At 42.2% G+C, this 20,524-nt stretch overlaps 1 protein-coding gene across 4 annotated transcripts in view; it reads left to right on the top strand.

Annotated features, from left to right (window-relative positions):
* The window catches only part of SNTG1 (syntrophin gamma 1), a 1,064,578-nt gene that overhangs the window by 1,009,425 nt on the left and 34,629 nt on the right, over positions 1-20,524 (top strand). For all 4 annotated transcript variants that reach the window (XM_075353282.1, XM_075353284.1, XM_075353281.1 and 1 more), the window contains one exon: positions 15,096-15,248. In XM_075353282.1, the coding sequence (XP_075209397.1) occupies positions 15,096-15,248 (153 nt within the window). The remainder of the gene's footprint in view (positions 1-15,095; positions 15,249-20,524) is intronic.

The raw sequence follows: 20,524 nt of genomic DNA, 5'->3' as shown, positions 1-20,524 counted from the left end.
TCCCCATCCTGCTCATAAAATACCCCCATCCTGCTCATAAAATACCCCCATCCTGCTCATAATATACCCCCATCCTGCTCATAAAATACCCCCATCCTGCTCATAATATATCCCCATCCTGCTCATAAAATACCCCCATCCTGCTCATAATATATCCCCATCCTGCTCATAACATACCCCCATCCTGATCATAACATACCCCCATCCTGCTCATAATATATCCCCATCCTGCTCATAATATAGCCCCATCCTGCTCATAATATAGCCCCATCCTGCTCATAAAATACCCCCATCCTGCTCATAATATACCCCCATCCTGGTATATGGCCTGTATCCTGTGGCACAGAAAAAAAAATAAACGTTTATACTTACCTTTCCTCACTCCATGCAGCATGGATCATCTTCCTCTCTGTCTCAGCTGCAGCGCCGCTGAGTGGAGCCGTCACTGTGTGTGGAGCCGTCCCCCTGCAGCATCACGATGTCTTCCTGTCTGTCCCGGTCAGCTGATCTGTGTGGACGTTAGCGGCGCGCACACCGGGACAGACAGGAAGACATCGCAATGCTGCAGGGGGAAGGCTCCACACACGGTGACGGGTGAGTGCACTGATTCACTGCACCCCGCGCTGATAATGATGCACGGGGGCAGTGAATACAGCCGCACATGATCACTCCAGGCTGTAGTTGCCAGGGGAGATCATGCGGGCAGGCTGTTTAATATGCGTGCATTCCTCGCCCATCACCCCACCCACCTGTCAGCGCTGACTTTAGCGCTGAGAGATGATGGGCGGGAGGATGGGCGTGCATATTAAATGAGCGGGCCCACGTGGTCACGGCAGGCTGCTACAGCCGATGACCCACTCCACCACAGCACCCTCATTCCCCGCAGCCACATTCAGACCATAAGACACACCCCCCACTTTCCCCCCACATTTTGGGGGGAAAAAAGTGCGTCTCATGGTCCGAAAAATATGGTATATTTCTAAACGGGCTCCTGGCATGAATTTCTCAGTGAAATATATCAGTAATTAGAAAGCAATCCTGCCACTTAGTGAAAAATAATATTAGATGGTTCATCTGATTTTCTATATAAAGGTGTGTCATTACCAAAGTGCTAAACAATAAACATCTCATGATGGGTAAAACCAGTGAACTCTCTCAAGACCTTTGCAACCTTATTTTTGTAAAATATACTGATGGCATTGGTTGCGTAGAATTTCTAAATTAATGAAGGGTATGGCATTGCATATGGTATGGTAGGTTATTGTATTGCTTATTCCATTGGCAAACTTCATATTATTGAAGGAAGGATGAATTGACAAATGTACCAAGACTTTCGCAATAAAAATTTACAACAGTCACCAATCAGTAGGAAGTGTACAGATCTTTGATTTTAATGACTTTAGTATACAGTATCTGTGGCTACAGGACATCACTAGTCTCTCACACTGCTCTAGTGTGATTTTTGTCCACTCTTCTTCCAGTCTCTTTGACTGTTCTTTGACTGTTGTGGGTTTCATGGCCAAAACTTTGTCACCAAGGATTTTCCAGAGGTTTTCTATTTGGTTTTTATCAGGATTCTGGGCTGACCATTTCATTGTTTCAATGTTTTTTGTTTCAAGGAACTGCTTTACCCATTTTGCAGTGTGACAGGGGGCATTGTCCTGCATGAAAATTGTTGGCTGATCGAGTGATGAATGCAAGTAAGGAACCATGAGCTTTTGAACAAGGTTCTGATACACACTTCATTCACTCTGCAATGTACAGTAGCTGTATAAGAGGTCCAACTCCTGCTGCAGAAAACATTCCCCATACTATGATGCTTACTCCACCACTTTTCACTGCCTTCTTAACACACTTTGGGTTCAGTTTTTCCACAGAATGTTTCCCATTAGACCCAAATAAATTAAACTTGCTTTGATCACTGAAATGAACTGTGGATTACTTCTCCTCTGTCCACAGAACATGCTCCTCATCAAAGGTGAGTCTAGCCTTTTGATTGTTTCTGCTAATGAGAGGTTTTCTCACTGCAGACTGGGCTTTAAGTCCAAATGCTCTTTCACGTCATGACACAGTAGGATGAGACAGATCCTTAACCTGTTCAGAGCTGAACTGGTGAATCCAGCTGCATTCTTGAAACAATTACCCATGGAGATTCTCCGTATTATCCTGTCCTCTCTGCATTTATATTTTGAGTGCAACCAGCCTTTTTTGAGGAGTTTGTGATGTTGCAAAGATGCAATATTCTTGAATTCACAAACTTGGAATGACCAGCTTCTCTTACTATGGCTGATAGGGTCTCGTCTATGACCTTCATCTGGACAATTTGCTTCCATAGGGTTTCAGCCACTTTAGAACAGCAAACTATTTAATCAAGGTAAGTGGAAACTGGAAAGTTAGGCTGCTAGTTACATAGGGTTTGGCAGATAATTAAAGAAATTAGCACCAGGTGCAAGATTAATACTAATAACTTTCAGGTATCTGAAAGTGTTCTCTAATTTTGATCAGTGTTCTTTTTTATTTATTTCATTTAAATTTTTTTATGTGCTTTACAATAAATTCAATTTATGAAATAAGCTAAAATAAACATAAATTATTGTTATTTCAAAAAGTATTGTAAAGTATAGAAACGCAAAAGATTTAGCATAATGTATAGATGTAGCAGTGCTGGTAGTGATATAAGTTTTATCATAGGGTGATAAATTGCCTGGCAACCGACTAGAGGGCAATTAAGATTTGCCCATGGAGGGAGGAGCTAATGCTGAGGTGGCGACAGACTCCATCTTAGAGTTTGGTTTGGGAATGACCTTAGGGGTCCATCAAGTCGTTTTGGCCGCATTCTGTGGGTGACTCTTAGTGGCTGCAATGTTGAGATTGAACAGGAGTAGTGTAAGAAAGCAAATGGACACATGGAAAGAGGTAGTAACCCAGAACAAAAACCAGTAGAAACACCTAGGACTGGTTGAAGGCCATAGCACCACAGGTGGGTAAGGTCTGGAGTTGCACGTGAGATGAGCATTCAGTCTAGTGTGGCAGATCCGAGAGTATTGCTACTCTCTGTTTCTGGGAGGATGCAAAACTACACTGGGACTTGAATGACTCTCATGAACAGCTCCTTTGTGCTAGGCTGGGCGGTGGCAGGAGGACTGAGAATACCCACAATAATAACAGCTAAGGAGAAATTGGAAGAAATTTGTCAACTGTTGTTTGATGCTAATGAAAAGTACTACAAAATGTGTGTCCGCTACGTCTTGTGTAAAGTTGCCATCCAGAAACTGTGTAGTAAACAGCTGTTGTTTAATAAGAACTATCAGCCTCTGTCTCTGTTTCCTCCACAATTCTGTCCTCGTCTGCACAAGACAACGGCGAGAAACAGCCCCCTGAAAGGTATGAACAACATACCCACACACCCAGCCAGAACAGCAACACTTTTCCTGTGAAGTGGGGCCGTGGCGCCTACCAGGGAAAATCCCTCACTTTCGACTTCTGCCCTGTTCCCCTGCTTTACACATACAGCAAGCGTCTTGAAGCTGTCATCACCAATAAAAGCTTTTGTATGAATTATTTGAATACATTTCAGTAAGCGTGTTCAGTATGTTTTCCCTGTATCATATTTCATTATTTCACAACACTAAAGTTACAGATATCTAAGGATTTGATTTCTTTGCCTTTGTGGAGTGGATGGGTCATTACAGACACCTGGTGAGAAATTCATGTCAATGCCATGAAATATATTAACTTAGAAAATTGGTGACTTGTTCAATACTTATTTCACCCCCTACGTAAATAATGGGGTCGGGAAGCGGACGTGGTACTGGGACCATATACTTTGGCAGGCATGATGTGCAAATTGAGTCTGTATATATATATTTTCAGTGACACAGTATAGCAGTCTTCTCTAAGTGTCTTTGGTTATACACTCCATGCACTGAGCATTACCATGTGCTTTTCATGACATGTATATGTATATTGTTGAGATAAAAATGCTAACTCCGTTGTTTTCTACCAGGTGGCGCTATAGGTGGTTTCATTGCGTAGTGCATGGATACTTTACTATACCTAGACACCACTTCTATGCCTATAGCTGCCGCCATTCTCAAGTTAATGGCAGTGGATAGGATATTGGTGGACAAAAACAGTTGAGAATAAATCCCAATTAAAATATAACTTTTAATATCATTACTAAAATGGTCCGAGACCAATTTCACAAACAAACATAAATAGATAATGTGCCAAATATGAAGTAACAAATGCTTGGAGGGTGTATGAAGCACACAGTCTGGCCCTCAATCAGCCCTAATCAGCCTCTCCCTACCTAGCAATGGAGGGTATGACACCCTAGGGTTATGGCGCCCCCATTCACCGACGGGAAGCCCTGCATGTCCCTAATAGGCCATGCACAGCACATACAAACACTACTTATAAAATACAGAGACTCTCCATCCCAATCAGAGGGTTAGCCAAATAAACTTATCTGGAATGTTGTCCTAAGAAGACGTCCCGACGCGTTTCATCCCATAGATACCAGGGAATTATCAGGGAACAAACAGGGAGTGAGCCGCAAATGCAGAAATCTCCCTAAGCAGTCAAAGCAGAGGTGCAGAAAGGACACCTGAAGCGCCCCATGACATATCCACCTTAAAAATCCCAAACACTCTCTGAAACCCGGAACCGGAAGTGCAATTCCATGCAATTCCGTCGCCCAAAATACATAAATTTCTATAAATTTCTCCCAAACAGACACACATTTAGAAATAATAGATTAATGATTGGTGTGAGAAGATGTAATAAACGTTAAAACCCCCGGACATTACTGTCACCCGGAAGTTCTATAATATACCGTGTTTAGAGTCCATGTGGAACACAGATGCGTTCCAGCCCACGCACCGAATGTTGTATCATGCGGGACGGAAGGGCAAAAGGGCGAGAGTGGAAGCAGTCAAACCACTAACAGTATGGAACGCAAATGCGCCCCAGACCGCGTACCGGATGTTATGTCATCCAGAGGGAGAGACTGGAGGGCGAAGTGGTGAAGTAGTCACACCACTCTCGTATGAAACGCAAATGCGCTCCACAGATGTTCAGTGAATGGAGCGCAAATGCACTCCAGGGTGCACCCAAAATAGGATCAGCGATTAGAGATCATTATGCATTCCAAATAAGGGGCAAACATCTCCATAGAGTATACAAAGATCTTGATAGTGCCGAGCATGAGAAACGCTCAGCCAGATATTAAAGCACCCTTAATCAGAATATAAGAGAAAGGGGCAGGTGCCAGATACTAAAGTAACAGTCTAAATCACTATATAAAACATATAGCAAGTATCACGCTTATGAAGTATGTATAATTACTGAGATGAATCAAATCAGGAATGAAAACGGGAGGGGGGGCGGCAAAGTGAACGCTTTAATAAATAAAGAAGGCAATAGATAATGAAAAACAAAGTATACTAGAACCGTGATCAAAAGTCTATTCGGTAGGCTGGAGAAAACAAAGGGGCCATGGAGACAAAATAAAGCTAGTAAAGCTTAAACCCTCATTTATCCCTAAAGGGGTCAGTGACAGTCTCAATCGCTCTAAAAGTAAAATAATCCAAACTTCCTCCATGAACTTGGTTTATGTGGCATGCACGGTGGGTGTTGTTTATATATGTACGTGCCTGTGTCCCCTGGACCATATTGGAAAAACAAAACGCCAATTGAGGGCTCAGCTTGGTGAGCACCTCAGGGACATTAGGCACAAATGCGATACACCACCTGCATGCCACATAAACCAGGTTCATGGAGGAAGTTTGGATTATTTTACTTCTAGAGCCATTGAGACTGTCCCTCAGTCCATGAGACAAGGGGACTGGAATAAAAAGATCCTCCAATGTGAAACTAAGTGGATATATATTCTTAAGTCACTGACCCCTTTAGGGATAAATGAGGGTTTTAAAAGCTTTACTAGCTTTATTTAGTCTCTATTGCACCTTTGATTTTTACAGCCTACCGTATAGACTTTTGGTTACAGTTCTCGTATACTTTGTTTCTGGTTATCTATTGCCTTCTTTATTTATTACCTATTATTTTTCACAAGCGTTCACTTTGCCACCCCCCCCCTCCCGTTTTCATTCCTGATTTCATTTATCCCAGTAATTATACGTACTTCATAAGCGTGATATTTGCTATATGTTTTATGTAGTGCTATAGACTGTTACTTTAGTATCTGGCACCTGCCCCTTTCTCTTATATTCTGATTAAGGGTGCTTTAATATCTGGCTGAGCATTTCTCATGCTCGGCACTATCATGATCTTTGTATACTCTATGGAGATGTTTGCCCCATATTTGGAACGCATAATGATCTCTAATCGCTGATTCTCTTTTGGTTGCACCCTGGAGCGCATTTGCGCTCCACTCACTGAACATCTGTGGAGTGCATTTGCGTTTCATACGATAGTGGTGTGACTACTTCCCTACTTCGCCCTCCAGTCTCTCCCTCTGGATGACATAACATCCGGTGCGTGGTCTGGGGCGCATTTGCGTTCCATACTGTTAGTGGTTTGACTGCTTCCGCTCTCGCCCTTTTGCCCTTCCGTCCGCATGATACAACATTCGGTGCTCGGGCTGGAACGCATCTGCGCTTCACATAGACTCTAAACACGGTATGTTATAGAACTTCTGGGTGACCGTAATGTCTGGGGTTTTTAACATTTATTACATCTTCTCACACCAATCATTAATCTATTGTTTCTAAATGTGTGTCTCTTTGGGATGCCTGATGAAGAGACCTGAGTAGTCTCGAAAGCTTGCAATTATTACCATCTTTTCAGTTAGCCATTAAAAGGTATCAACCACTGAGGACTCTCTGTTCTTTTAAACAATTTTTTTGTCTCTTTGGGAGAAATTTATAGAAATGTATGTATTTTGGGCGACGGAATTGCACTTCCGGTTCCGGGTTTCAGAAAATGTTTGGGATTTATAAGGTAGATACTTCATGGTGCGCTTCAGGTATCTTTCCTGCACCTCTGCTTTGACTGCTTAGTAGAGATGAGCGAACCGATCGTGGTTCGGCTCGAGTTCGGTTCACCGAACAAAGGTCTCATTCGAGTTCGGTTCGGCAAACCGGTTCGGCGAACCACTCAAACCCCATAGTAAACAATGGGAGGCAATCACAAACACATAAAAACACCTAGAAAACACCCTCAAAGGTGTCCAAAAGGTGACAAACAACTCACAACACAACACAAACACATGGGAAAGTGACAAGAACATATTCTCATGCGAAAACAAAACACGAGGACAAAGAGGACGAGACACAGATATAGGCATGGCATGCCCTTCTAAAATCATCTAAAACACTCTAAGCGGAGTCTCCTTTTTTTCCAAAAATTGGGCCACACAGACACCCACCCCTTCAGTGGCAGCACTTGTGCCCCAGTTGTACACTTCACAGGTAGATTTGCATCAAGCACATTCAAAAATACGCCATCCGTACCCGTCCCCAGGATAACACCGGGGTAGGTAGCTAAGTCTTTGCTGAACCATGACTTGTTTATCTTGGCTCCTTTTTAAAAACACAGCAAGGGTTACTCCAAGCGGAGTCTCCCTTTTTTCCAAAAATTGGGCCACACAGACACCCACCCCTTCAGTGGCAGCACTTGTGCCCCCGTTGTACACTTCACAGGTAGATTTGCATCAAGCACATTCAAAAATACGCCATCCTTAATCGTCCCCAGGATGACACCGGGGTAGGTAGCTAAGTCTTTGCAGAACCATGACTTGTTCATCTTGGCTCCTTTTTAAAAACACAGCAAGGGTTTCTCCAAGCGGAGTCTCCCTTTTTTAAAAAAAATTGAGCCACACAGACACCCACCCCTTCAGTGGCAGCACTTGTGCCCCAGTTGTACACTTCACAGGTAGATTTGCATCAAGCACATTCAAAATACACAAGCATTTACTCTCCCCAGGATGACACAGGGGTAGTAAATTCCTGGTGGATTCATGACTTGTTAATTTTGATGAACGTTAGTCTGTCCACATTGTCACTGGACAGACGCATGCGCTTATCTGTCAGCACACACCCAGCAGCACTGAAGACACGTTCAGAGACAACGCTGGCAGCTGGACACGACAAGATCTCCAAGGCGTAAGTGGAGAGCTCTGGCCATTTTTCAAGATTTGCAGCCCAAAATGAGCAAGGCTCCAGTTGCAAAGTCATGGCATCGATGTTTATTTGGAGATACTCCTGTATCATCCTCTCCAGCTGTTGACTATTTGTCAGACTTGTTGTCTCTGGTGGCCTTGCAAAGGATGGTCTAAAAAAATTATGAAAAGATTCAATAAAATTGCTGTTACCAGCACCAGATATGGTGCTGCTGGTACCGTTAGACTGTTGAAGATGATGAGACCATCCCATGTTTGTCGAGTTACAACTGGGATATTCACTCCGTACACCACGGGTGTTTTGTGGAAAAGACGAGTTAAGATCGAGTAACAGCTTTTGCTGATACTCCTGCATACGTGCGTCCCTTTCTATGGCTTTAATTATGTCACAAAATTTGGACTTGTACCGGGGATCTAATAGTGTGGCAAGCCAGTCCTCATCATAACTTCTAATTTTGACAATACAAGGGTCATGTTGGAGGTAGTGCAGCAAGAAGGTGCTCATGTGTCTGGCGCAGCCATGCGGACCAAGTCCACGCTGTGTTTGTGGCATAGAGGTGCTAACCGTTCTTTCTTCCTCTGACATCTCCCCCCAACCTCTTTCAACTGAAATTTGACCAAGGTCTCCCTCATCCGCTGAGTCTTCCATGTCCATGGACAGTTCGTCCTCCATTTCTTCATGTTCTCCTGCACCTTCCTCAACATTGCGCCCTTGCTGATCCCTGTACCCCATGGTCCCATGCCTGCCACCTTGGTGATGATGAACGTCTGGACCTTGGTGATGTTGTTGTCTCTTGCGCATATGAATCCTCCTGTAGTTCCTCCCCTTCTTGTTGTCCCACCCCCTGAGTCTGAATAGTGTTTAGCGTGTGCTCCAGCATGTAAATGACTGGAATTGTCATGCTGATAATGGCATTGTCAGCGCTAAACATATTCGTCGCCATGTCGAAACTGTGCAGAAGGGTGCATAGGTCCTTGATCTGAGACCACTCCATCAGGGTGATCTGCCCCACCTCTGCATCTCGTTGGCCCAGGATATACGTCATGACGTATTGCACCAGGGCTTGGCGGTGCTGCCACAGTCGCTGTAACATGTGGAGAGTCGAATTCCAGCGTGTCGGCACATCGCATTTCAGGCAATGAACCGGCAGGCCGAAAGACTTCTGGAGCGATGCAAGTCGCTCAGCTGCGGCGGTTGAACGGCGGAAGTGAGCAGACAGTTTTCGTGCCCTGTTCAGAAGGCCATCTAGGCCGGGATAGTGTGTTAAAAATTGCTGGACAACAAGGTTCAACACGTGAGCCATACAAGGCACACGTGTGTCACCTTGTCCAGGGAAAGGGCCTCACCCAGGTTTGCAGCATTGTTGCACATGGCCTTACCAGGCTGCAGGTTGAGTGGAGACAACCATTTACCAAACTCAGTCTCCAGAGCTGCCCACAACTCAGTCGCTGTGTGACTCTTAGTTCCAAGACATTTCAAGACAAAGACCGCCTGATACCGTTGCACTCTGCTGCCAGCATAGTAATGAGGGGTTAGTGATTCCTTCTGCGCAGTTACAACGCTGGTGGCCTGACCAGGCAGGCTTGGGGCAGAGGTGGAGTACCCAAACGAGGTTGAGGAGGCAGAAGCAGTGGAGGAACTTGGACAGACAGAGGATTGACACACAAGTCGTGGGGATGGCAAGACTTGTGCAGCAGACCCTTAACCATCTATCACCATAGTTACCCAGTGCCCAGTCAGCGACATGTAACGTCCCTGTCCATGCTTACTGGTCCAAGTATCTGTGATAAAATGCACCCGTTCACACACAGAGTTTCTCAAGGAAGTGGTGATGTTGTGTGCGATATGCTGGTGTAGTGCAGGCACACCTTTTTTAGAGAAGTAGTGGTGACTGGGCATCTGGTACTGGGGCACAGCGACAGACTTAAGGTCTCTAAAATCCTGTGTGTCTACCAGGCAGAAAGGCAGCATTTCGGTAGCCAAGAGCTTACAGAGGCATAAAGTCAACCTCTTAGCTTTGTCATGGGTCGCAGGAAATGGCCTTTTATTTGTCCACATCTGAGAGACAGAGATCTGGCTGCTGTGTGGAGACGGTGGTGAGTAGGGTGTCCCTGGAAAAAAGCAGGTTTGTGAGGAAAGTTTAGGCGTAGACATGATGTTGCCTTCATCCAACGTTGGTGCTATTGATGTCTGAGAGAGCTGTACACACGCACTTGTTTCCCCTTCCAAACTAACTGACGACCTACCAAGCAAACTGCCTGTTGCGGTTACAGTGGTGGAAGTTGTGCGTGGAAAAGCAGGTGTGACAGCTGTCCCCACAGTCCTAGAAGATGAAGAGCGCGCGGATGCACTGGAAGGGGCAGGCGGTGGATGGTCCGCTCCGCTAGGCCGCATTGCAGCATGATGAGCTTCCCACTGGGACATGTGATATTTATTCTGTGACGATTCATGGAAGAAGTTGTCAAACTGGTGAGGTTTTGCCCTCTACTAACAGAATCATGACAAATTTTACATATCACATGATTTGGGTGATCTTCTGCTATGTCAAAAAAAGACCCGGCTAAGCAAGGCTTAGAGGGCATGCGACCTGCTGAGCCACCCCGACTAGTGCTCAGAGGCACAGTGGTGGCTGAGGATGCAGATGTAGACGTGCTATTAATACTCCTCCTCTGTCCAGGAAGGCACAAGGTAACTTCGTCGTCAGTTGCATCCTCCTCCACCACCTCTGTTGACCTCCTCGAGTGCCTGACTGTGGGTTGACAGTAGGTGGGATCTAGAAGTTCCTCATCAAGCGTTGTGTTTGCACTCCCCTCCCCCTCAGACCGAGCCTCTTCCTGCCCTGAACGAATATTTAAGTTGTCATCCCAATCTGCTATCTGCGTCTCATCGTCATCAGTATGTTCCTCATAGTCTATTACAACAGGTGTTTCAGTTTGTGAATAAGGGTCAACATTATGCTCAGAAACTTGGTCATCACGGCCTGAATCTGAGTCACAAAGGTTCTGGGCATCACTGCAGACCATTTCCTGGTCTGTACTCACTGTAGCTTGAGAGCAGACCTCTGATTCCCAGGCTATAGTGTGACTGAACAGCTCTGCAGACTCAGCCATCTCACTTCCACCATACTGTGCAGGGCGGATGGTGACTTGAGAGCTGGGAGAAAGCAAGTGTGATTGGGATGACAACTCAGAGGACTGGTGTTTTTTGGATGTGGTAGTTGAGGTGGAGGAGAGGGCACTTGTTGGACCACTTGAGATCCATTCAAGCATTTTCTTTTTTTGGGCAACATCTACCTTTGTTCCAGTTGTTCGTGTTCATAAAAAAGGGAGCACATCCGATTGTCCACGGAAAGTAGTAGACATCTTACTTTTGCTGGAAGATGGTCTATCTTGCAGATGTTAATGGAGCTTTGCCACCTTCCCCACGGACACAAACTTTTTTTCCTTTTCCAACACGCCTGTTCCCCTTTCCACCAGCATCTGTCATTTTGCCACTTATTTTGCTAGCGACAAGAATGTCCACTTAAAATGTGGTAGTAAAAATTGAGAGGTGGTGTAGATTGCAGCAGTGGTCTACCTTTATTGACAGCAGAATAAACAACAATAACTATCCTGGACAATGAAACTATGGCCCTTAAAATGGCAGCACAGTTTGCTAGTATAATAGCTTAGTAAAAATGAGTTTGAGTGTGCAATGCAGAGGTGCTGCAAATAGATTTGCCCTAGTGGGACACTAATGGAAGTCCAACAGCCACTTTTAGGATGCCACTAAGTTTCCTCAGTGTTTGGTATTATAATGTGAAAGGAAAAGAGGGAACGATCCAGCACAAATCCTCCTTATGTTAAAATATTCAAGTCTTTATTTAAACATCGTTAAAATCATAGTGAAGGCCAAAAAATCGCTTAGGTGGTAAGGGTACAGTTCATGAAAGCTTTACGCGTTTCGGACTAATAATAAAACCAACAAGTCCTTAATCATAAGTGTCTCATGAAACCAAAAGAGCTACTGAAATAGACTGACTCATTAGAAGAGGAAAAGGGAGGGGTGAAAAAATGTTAATTACTTCAGGAGGAGGAAAACGAAAAAGAAGAAAAAGGTGAGGGGAGGAAGCGAGTGAATATCTAGAAATTTTAACCTCCTATAATCAAAGCTGCGATTCAAAGTTATAATAAACGTATATAAATTGTACATGATAAACGATGGTATGTACTGATCTAGAAGTAGAAATCCCAGAACCGCCAGAGGGGGGGGGGGGAAAGGAAATATAAGCTTATATATATATGTGTAAAAAACAAAATTAATTTGATTTGATTCCACATCTGTGCTAATACCGTTTATTATAATTACATTATTATTATCATCCGACATTAATCCTATGGCTGGGGAATATAATATTTATGAGAATTACATCAACAAGAATAAATACGGACATATAATTAAATGGTATATATCCTTACCTCCTGGGAAATAATAATAATTAGGATTAATGTCGGATGATAATAATAATGTAATTATAATAAACGGTATTAGCACAGATGTGGAATCAAATCAAATTAATTTTGTTTTTTACACATATATATATAAGCTTATATTTCCTTCCCCCCCCCCCCTCTCTGGCGGTTCTGGGATTTCTACTTCTAGATCAGTACATACCATCGTTTATCATGTACAATTTATATACGTTTATTATAACTTTGAATCGCAGCTTTGATTATAGGAGGTTAAAATTTCTAGATATTCACTCGCTTCCTCCCCTCACCTTTTTCTTCTTTTGCGTTTTCCTCCTCCTGAAGTAATTAACATTTTTTCACCCCTCCCTTTTCCTCTTCTAATGAGTCAGTCTATTTCAGTAGCTCTTTTGGTTTCATGAGACACTTATGATTAAGGACTTGTTGGTTTTATTATTAGTCCGAAACGCGTAAAGCTTTCATGAACTGTACCCTTACCACCTAAGCGATTTTTTGGCCTTCACTATGATTTTAACGATGTTTAAATAAAGACTCGAATATTTTAACATAAGGAGGATTTGTGCTGGATCGTTCCCTCTTTTCCTTTCACATCTTCGTTACCGGTTGGGATAGACCGTTGGATTCCGAGCACCCGCAAGGCTGAACAGTCCGGGCAACAGGTGAGCTGAAGATTCTACCATTTTGGTATTATAATAGCTTAGTAAAAATGAGTTTGAGTGTGCAATGCAGAGGTGCTGCAAATAGATTTGCACCAGTGGGACACTAATGGAAGTCCAACAGCCACTTTTAGGATGCCACTAAGTTTCCTCCCGTGTTTGGTATTATAATGGCTGTGTAACAATGAGCTTGAGTGTGCAATGCAGAGGTGCTGCAAATAGATTTGCACCAGTGGGACACTAATAAAGTCCAACAGCCACTTTTAGGATGCCACTAAGTTTCCTCAGTGTTTGCTAGTATAATGGCTTAGTAACAATCAGCTTGAGTGTGCAAAGGGCAGGAGGGTACAGTGGCCGGGTTGTGGGTCAGTGTAGAGGAAAGGAAGCCTCACTTTCTATCCCTACTAATGGTGAAATGCAGCAAGGAACTCCCTGACCTTAGCTACACAGATGCTCTTATTTGTAGCTGTTAAAAACTCTTTCCACGGACCTTACTGTCACCTATGGCTCTGAGCCTGCTGTAATTAGCTTTTACAAGGGCTGAAAGAAACTGCTATCCCTATTCTGTATAGCGCTGTGTGTAGAGCGTACACAGCAGTATCGGCGACAGGAGCTGCGTGAGAGGTGACTGACACCCAGACGCAGAAGGGAGATAATGCCTTGCTGGAACAAAATGTCCGTTTTTATAATGCAGGGACATGTGACATGGACATCCTATCACACATGCCGTTGCTTCTCTGGCTAAAAGTCCACTTAGCTGTGTGTGTGTCTGGGATTGGCTGACATGCTGGCCTGCCCCACTACACGCGCGCTAGGGAGGGAAGGAAGAACAGAAAAAAAAAATGGCGTTTGCCATTATCCCAGCAGCAGTGATCTGAACGCGCTGTTCTCGCACACTATACGCTGAAATTTCATAATAGTGTGAGTCACAGAGTGACTTACACTATTACAGCGGAAAGCCAGCTAGTAATTAGCTTGACTTTTTGCTGCTAGAACCGTTCTCGAACGTAACTAGTACTATCGAACTTTTAGCAAAAAGCTCGAGTTCTAGTTCGATCTAGAACAGCCCCCAAAATCACTCGAACTGCGAACTGGAGAACCACGAACCGCGCTCAACTCTACTGCTTAGGGAGATTTCGGCATTGGCTGCTCGCTCCATGTTTGTCTCCTGATGATTCCCTTTAACCTATGGGATGAAACGCGTCGGGACATCTTCTTAGGACAACATCCCAGATAAGTTTATTTGGCTCACCCTCAGATTGGGATGGAGAGTCTCTGTATTTTATAAGTGGTGTTTGTATGTGCTGCGGAGGGCCTATTAGGGACATGCAGGATTTACCGTCTGTGAATGGGGGTGCCATAACCCTAGGGCGTCATACCCTTCATTGTTTGATAGGGAGAGGCTGATTAGGGCTGATTCAGGGTCAGTCTGTGTGCTTCATCCACCCTGCTAGCATTTGTTACTTCATGTTCGGCACATTATCTATTTATGTTTGTTTGTGAATTTGGTTTCGGACCTTATTAGTAATAATAATAAAAGTTATATTTTAATTGGGGTTTATTCTCTACTGTTTTTGAAACTTATTTCCCCTACATAGGCTGCTGCCTGGTTATACATAGATATGAGTTGACACACTATATATTTATATATTTAGACATCAGAAAATAGAAAAAAGATGGAGTGTTTTTTTAACATTACCATAGAGGGTTTATGTTGTGGCTGCACTTTAAATGTCATGGCAAGCGCATACAGTATATTAAAATAGTGAAATGGAAGAATTATTACTTGATGTATGCCAGATTATATAACTTCAGGTTTTCATCAGGACAGTGATCTTTTGGACCATCGAAAACACTGCTTTGGTGTTCAATCTGAATCTGGGGAGGATTTGTACTTTTCTGTGGAATTGGAGAATGAACTTGTGCATTGGGAGAAAGCTTTCCAGACAGCAACTTTCCTAGAAGTTGAAAGGATCCAGGCAAGAACTGTTTTTTTTTTCTTGTAATTACAAGGATATTATTCGACACATCAAAAAGCATATATAGAATGTGGTACTAGATTACAATGTTTTATTCATATGCACGGTCAAAGATTAAGACTAGGGATGATCGAATATCACAAATATTTGGCAATATTCGGCTTTGCGAATATCCGACGAATAGGTCACCGCTATGTGAATATTCGATGCACAATGTAAGTCTATGGGAAGCCCGAATAGTTGCTATTCGGCAACTATTCGGGTTTCCCATAGACTTACATTGCGCGTTGAATATATGCCAATGGTCGAATAGCGGCGACCTATTTGGCGAATATGGGCGTTGCCGAATATTTTCGGTATTTGATCATCCCTAATTAAGACTCAAAGTCAAGTTTTCATTGATACAATCTTAGAACATCTTGCACATAAATGTCTAATAGAAATAACCTCTGTAATACATCAGACAAAGCATGCTACAATTTTTAAGCCTAATTCCATAAAGATGTGACAAAAAAAATCGGTATGGCTTTATATGAAATCAAAGTCATATTTTTGTGCTGTGAGGGTGTACTATGTATTTGTACAGCTTACGAAGCTATAATACAGCATGCACTGCACTCCATTAATGTATACTTGTGTGCAAGAGTGCCCTTTTTATATATTTCAAGAGGATCCTTTGAAAGTTCTATAAATATGTACAGGTTAATAGGCTTCCATCAGGAAATATGGATGGCTGTTATGATCCGGAACCATGGAAGACCACCATAAATCATTGGTAAAAGGTGACAAGAGCATTGGCAACTAATCTGGCCGCCATCCCCTTACTAACCATCAACACTAGAAGTAGCCGAGGGGTGAACAAACATCCTGGGCACCGCAGACCCAGCCGGAGAACTAGCTATTCTAAAGGAAGGAAAGATGAATAACTCCCTGCCTCAGAAAATACATAGAGAATAGCAAGCCCCCACATTCAAAGACTGCGATGATATAGGAAAACACAATACACAGATAGATGATAGGATTAGCAAAAGGTTAGGCCCTACTGAATAAATAGGACAGGATAGGAAAGGGACTGATGGTGGCCAGAGAAAAACCTTAAAAAAATCCAAAAAATTTGATAGTACAAAAAACCCTCAGATCGCTAGATCTGAACTCCGTCCTATACCAGGCGCTCCTGTCATACCAATGAACAGAAAGCAGGAACCATTACAAATTCAAGAAGCAACAAACACATGGACTTATAGGAGCAATACTCCAAACATAGCTGCAGGGAGCTTCCCAGCTAAGCAACTGAGAGGGAAGATCCCTGCATGCAAATAAACTGACAATAACCACAGTAAAGGACAAACTCAGATAAGAGCAAAAAGAACCAAACAACAAATAAAGAGCCAAGCACTTATCTAGGGTAGATGTGGTCTGGAGCAGGATGAAGCAGGCTGGTGAAGAGCCACTCAATAAGTTTCCCCCTAACTTGCATGAAAACTGTTAAGTATTACTAAGAAAATGGAACAAAACGTATTAGCGATGGTAATGATGGACCATTCAAGTTCCCAATATGATGCCCTTTTTATGTAAATAATTGTGTAAATTTGTAGTCCTCATTTAGTGTTCTTTCTCTCCTAACCTATGTAACATCCCTGTTAGCTCAGAGCCTGAGACACTGCCTCAAAAGTTTATTGTATAAAATTGTTCTTCTGATGTCCACAAAATGTATGTATTGGGGTACATAATGAAGTCTGATCAACACACAGATGTAGCAACAATCAATACACCAAATCAATGCATTTTCATTTAACCCCTTTACAGCAGATGATGTATATTTACGTCATCGGCCATGTCCCTGCCTCTGAAATGGACTCACAAGCTGTGCCCATATCTTTCCCCTAACTTGAAGGTCAATTTATCACTGACAGCGGCATTGAACAGTCACAGACAGGAAGCATGTCATTGATCCCACCCATCGGCACATGCGTCACATGATCAGGAGGAGCCATTACATTTTTATGACAGCCAGGGGTCTGTCATTACGATCTTCCTGTGAACGCCAGCCCATGCTGATGCTGATGAGCTGCTCTGTATAGCACAAGCAATTGGACAATCGCAGCTTCATAAACCCAAGGGCACTATAAAACACGGTCACAAATGTTCTAAAAAAGTTAAAAGATAAAACAAAAGTTCAAATCACCCACCTTTTACCACATTAAAAGTGAAACTAAGAAAAAAACACTTTTTTTATATTGCCATTAGAGATGAGCGGACCCATAGAAGTTCAGGTTCTGTTGGTCCAGTTAATCTTTTTTAAAGTTTGATTTTGACTTGCGCTGAACTTCAATTGAAGTCACTGATTGGCAGTTTTATTCTACACCCACATGTAGCCAGTCACAAGCAGAACACTTTCTGGGGAGGGTGAAAAGTTTTTTTTCCATTTTTGGTGTGTGCATGCTACGTCTAATCTTGCTGTTGTTACCCCCAGTGCAAGTCGTTCAAATACTGAAAGCGGCTCACACAGGGCCAAGCACCAAGCATACCCAACCACAACGATGCTAGCGCTAGTGGTTTGCATTCATGAACACCACCTGAACTCCGAACCCAAACTTTGTTTTCTTGGAAAGGTCTGAGTTCATACCGAACACCGAACACAAAACTTCAGGTTTACTCATCTCTAAATGCCACATTCCGAAATGTCTGATCAATTAAAATCTAAACTAAATTAATCTAATCAATAAAACACATAATGAGAGAAAAAATATCAAAACGTCAGAATTATGTTTTTTTTGTTTCTTCAAAATTTGAAAACAATACAATAAAAAGTGATCAATACATTGTATCTATCCCAAAATTGTATCAGTAAAAACAACTCAGGGTTCAAAATATAAGCCCATACACAGCCTCAGATACTGAAAAATTAGTATGTTACAGTGGCCAGAAAATGACAATGTTTGTTTTTTTTTACAACATACTGATTGTTTTTCACCACTTTAATAAAATAAATTATACAAGTTTAGTATCCACGTACTTGTAATAACCTGGTGAATCATATTGCCAGGTCAGTTTTACCATATATACAGTGTATCCACCCATATCCTATCCACCGCCATTAACTTGAGAATGGCGGCAGCTATAAACATAGAAGTGGTGTCTAGGTATAGTAAAGTATCCATGAGCTATGCAATGGAACCACCTATAGTGCCACCTGGTGGAAAACAAAGGAGTTAGCATTTTTATCTCGAAAACGGAACAAGATAGAGATAAAAAGTGAATAACAAAGTTGCAGGGCATCATCAATTCAATACGAATTGACACCTTGCATACAGAAATGCTATGATTAGAATGTGTAAAACTTACAAGACTGCGGACGTGAAGCAATACCTCATGGAGACCTTCCTACAAGTCATTGGGTATGATGGCTGCGTGGAGTGGCCTCCATGCTCACCTGACCTTTCCCTATTGGACTTCTTTCTGTGAGGTCACATCAAACAGCAGGTGTATGCGACCCCTCCACCAACATTGCAGGATCTATGACGACGTATCACAGATGCTTGTGCAAACATGTCACCTACCACATTCCACAACGTGCAGCAAGATGCAGTATACTGTCCAGAGTCCAGATGTGCATTGCAGCTGACGGTGGCCACTTTGAGCATCAAAGTTAAATGAGCGCCATATGCGGGTCCAGCATTCAATGTTTTGGGGGGGTCATGGGTCTCATATCATAGCATTTCTGTATGGCTACTTTACTATACCTAGACACCACTTCTATGCCTATAGCTGCCGCCGTTCTCAAGTTAATTGTGGTGGACAGGATATGGGTGGACACACTGTATAAAATGGTAAAAAACAACATTGTGGAATCGCATTTTTTTGCAATTTCATCCCACTTGGTATTTTTTTCAGTACAATATGTGGCAGACTAAATGGTGTCATTCAAAAATATAACTCATTCTGCGAAAAAACAATTCCTCATATGGCTATATTTACGGAAAAATAAAAAATGATGGCTCTTGGAAGAAGAGGAGAAAAACATAAAATGAAAAATGGAAAATCGTCCAGGGTGAAGGAGTTAAAGAATAATATTACTAATCGATTAAGAATTGAACCGACTCAAAACACATCAGATATCACATATATTTTTCTTGTATATTTAGTGGAACTATAAGCAAAAAAGAATTTAAGGACTTTTTAACAAACAACTGCTGAATTTGAATAGTGATTATTAGGACTCCATAAAGTAAAATACAAAGATAATAAATTTTTCAGGTGATCTGACTATTTTTGTCTGTATAAGACCAGCTGACTAATAGGGTGCAAGCTTTAATCCTAGACAGAACCGGTTACAGAAACTAAATCAGTCATGTAAGGAAGTTCTAGTTAAGTTATGTCCTGTAATACGTGTGGAAAATATTTGTATTTTTAGCATCACTGGAGAACACCCACAAGCAGCTAAATGAGATTGTAAGGCTCCCGCTTAATTCTGATGGAATAATTCAGATAGCATAAAAAATTAATACATATTTATCACTGCCAGCCTTCCTGTTATAGGATATGTTTTAATGAAAGAAACAGCTGGCGTGCATATGGAAAAATGGTCTCACAGTATGGTAAGATACTAAAAATTAAAATTTTAGTCTAGATAATTATATCACACGCTGTTTTTTCTAAGGAGAACGGCACTCAAAGAGAGTTCAAGAGTACAAATACAATAAATATAACCATGTCCGTTCAACTAAAAATAAACATGCCAAAATTACATTTTCAAACTGCAATTCCACTAACTATAACAAAGAGAAAATAACAAAAGAAAATAAGACACTTCAGTCATATCTTTGTAATGTTCATAATGCCTTGTTATTTTACAAAAAAGAAAACACAGGGCAATTTTTGAGGAGAAAACAGCAATTTGACACTCAGCCTTGAGTGTTGAGCATCCTGTATTTCTTCAGTCATTACCAAATTCTAGCTGTCAGCATGAGCTACCATTGTATGTGTGATTACCACAGGTCCCGATCATGGCTTTAATACTCTAATCTCTTCATCGCTATTTCTTCACTCGTGAGTTCCTGAAAACATCAATAAAATTCCATACAACACAATATTGTTTATAATGTTGTAACGGTTTTCTCTTGTATATAATGAATGATACAAAAATAAAGCAAATACATATAAGGAAATTTGTATTAGAATATTAGTCTATCAGTTTAGCAACACAATGATATTTCATTTATCTGGCATCTTATATTCCAATAATTGTGATACTCTCATTGTTTGACTGAAAGCAG

This window comes from Anomaloglossus baeobatrachus, chromosome 6 (genome assembly GCF_048569485.1).
Source record: "Anomaloglossus baeobatrachus isolate aAnoBae1 chromosome 6, aAnoBae1.hap1, whole genome shotgun sequence".
Taxonomy (NCBI): Eukaryota; Metazoa; Chordata; class Amphibia; order Anura; family Aromobatidae; genus Anomaloglossus; species Anomaloglossus baeobatrachus.
The sequence above is the reverse complement of the archived record's forward strand: the minus strand, read 5'-3'. Positions and strand labels throughout refer to the sequence as shown.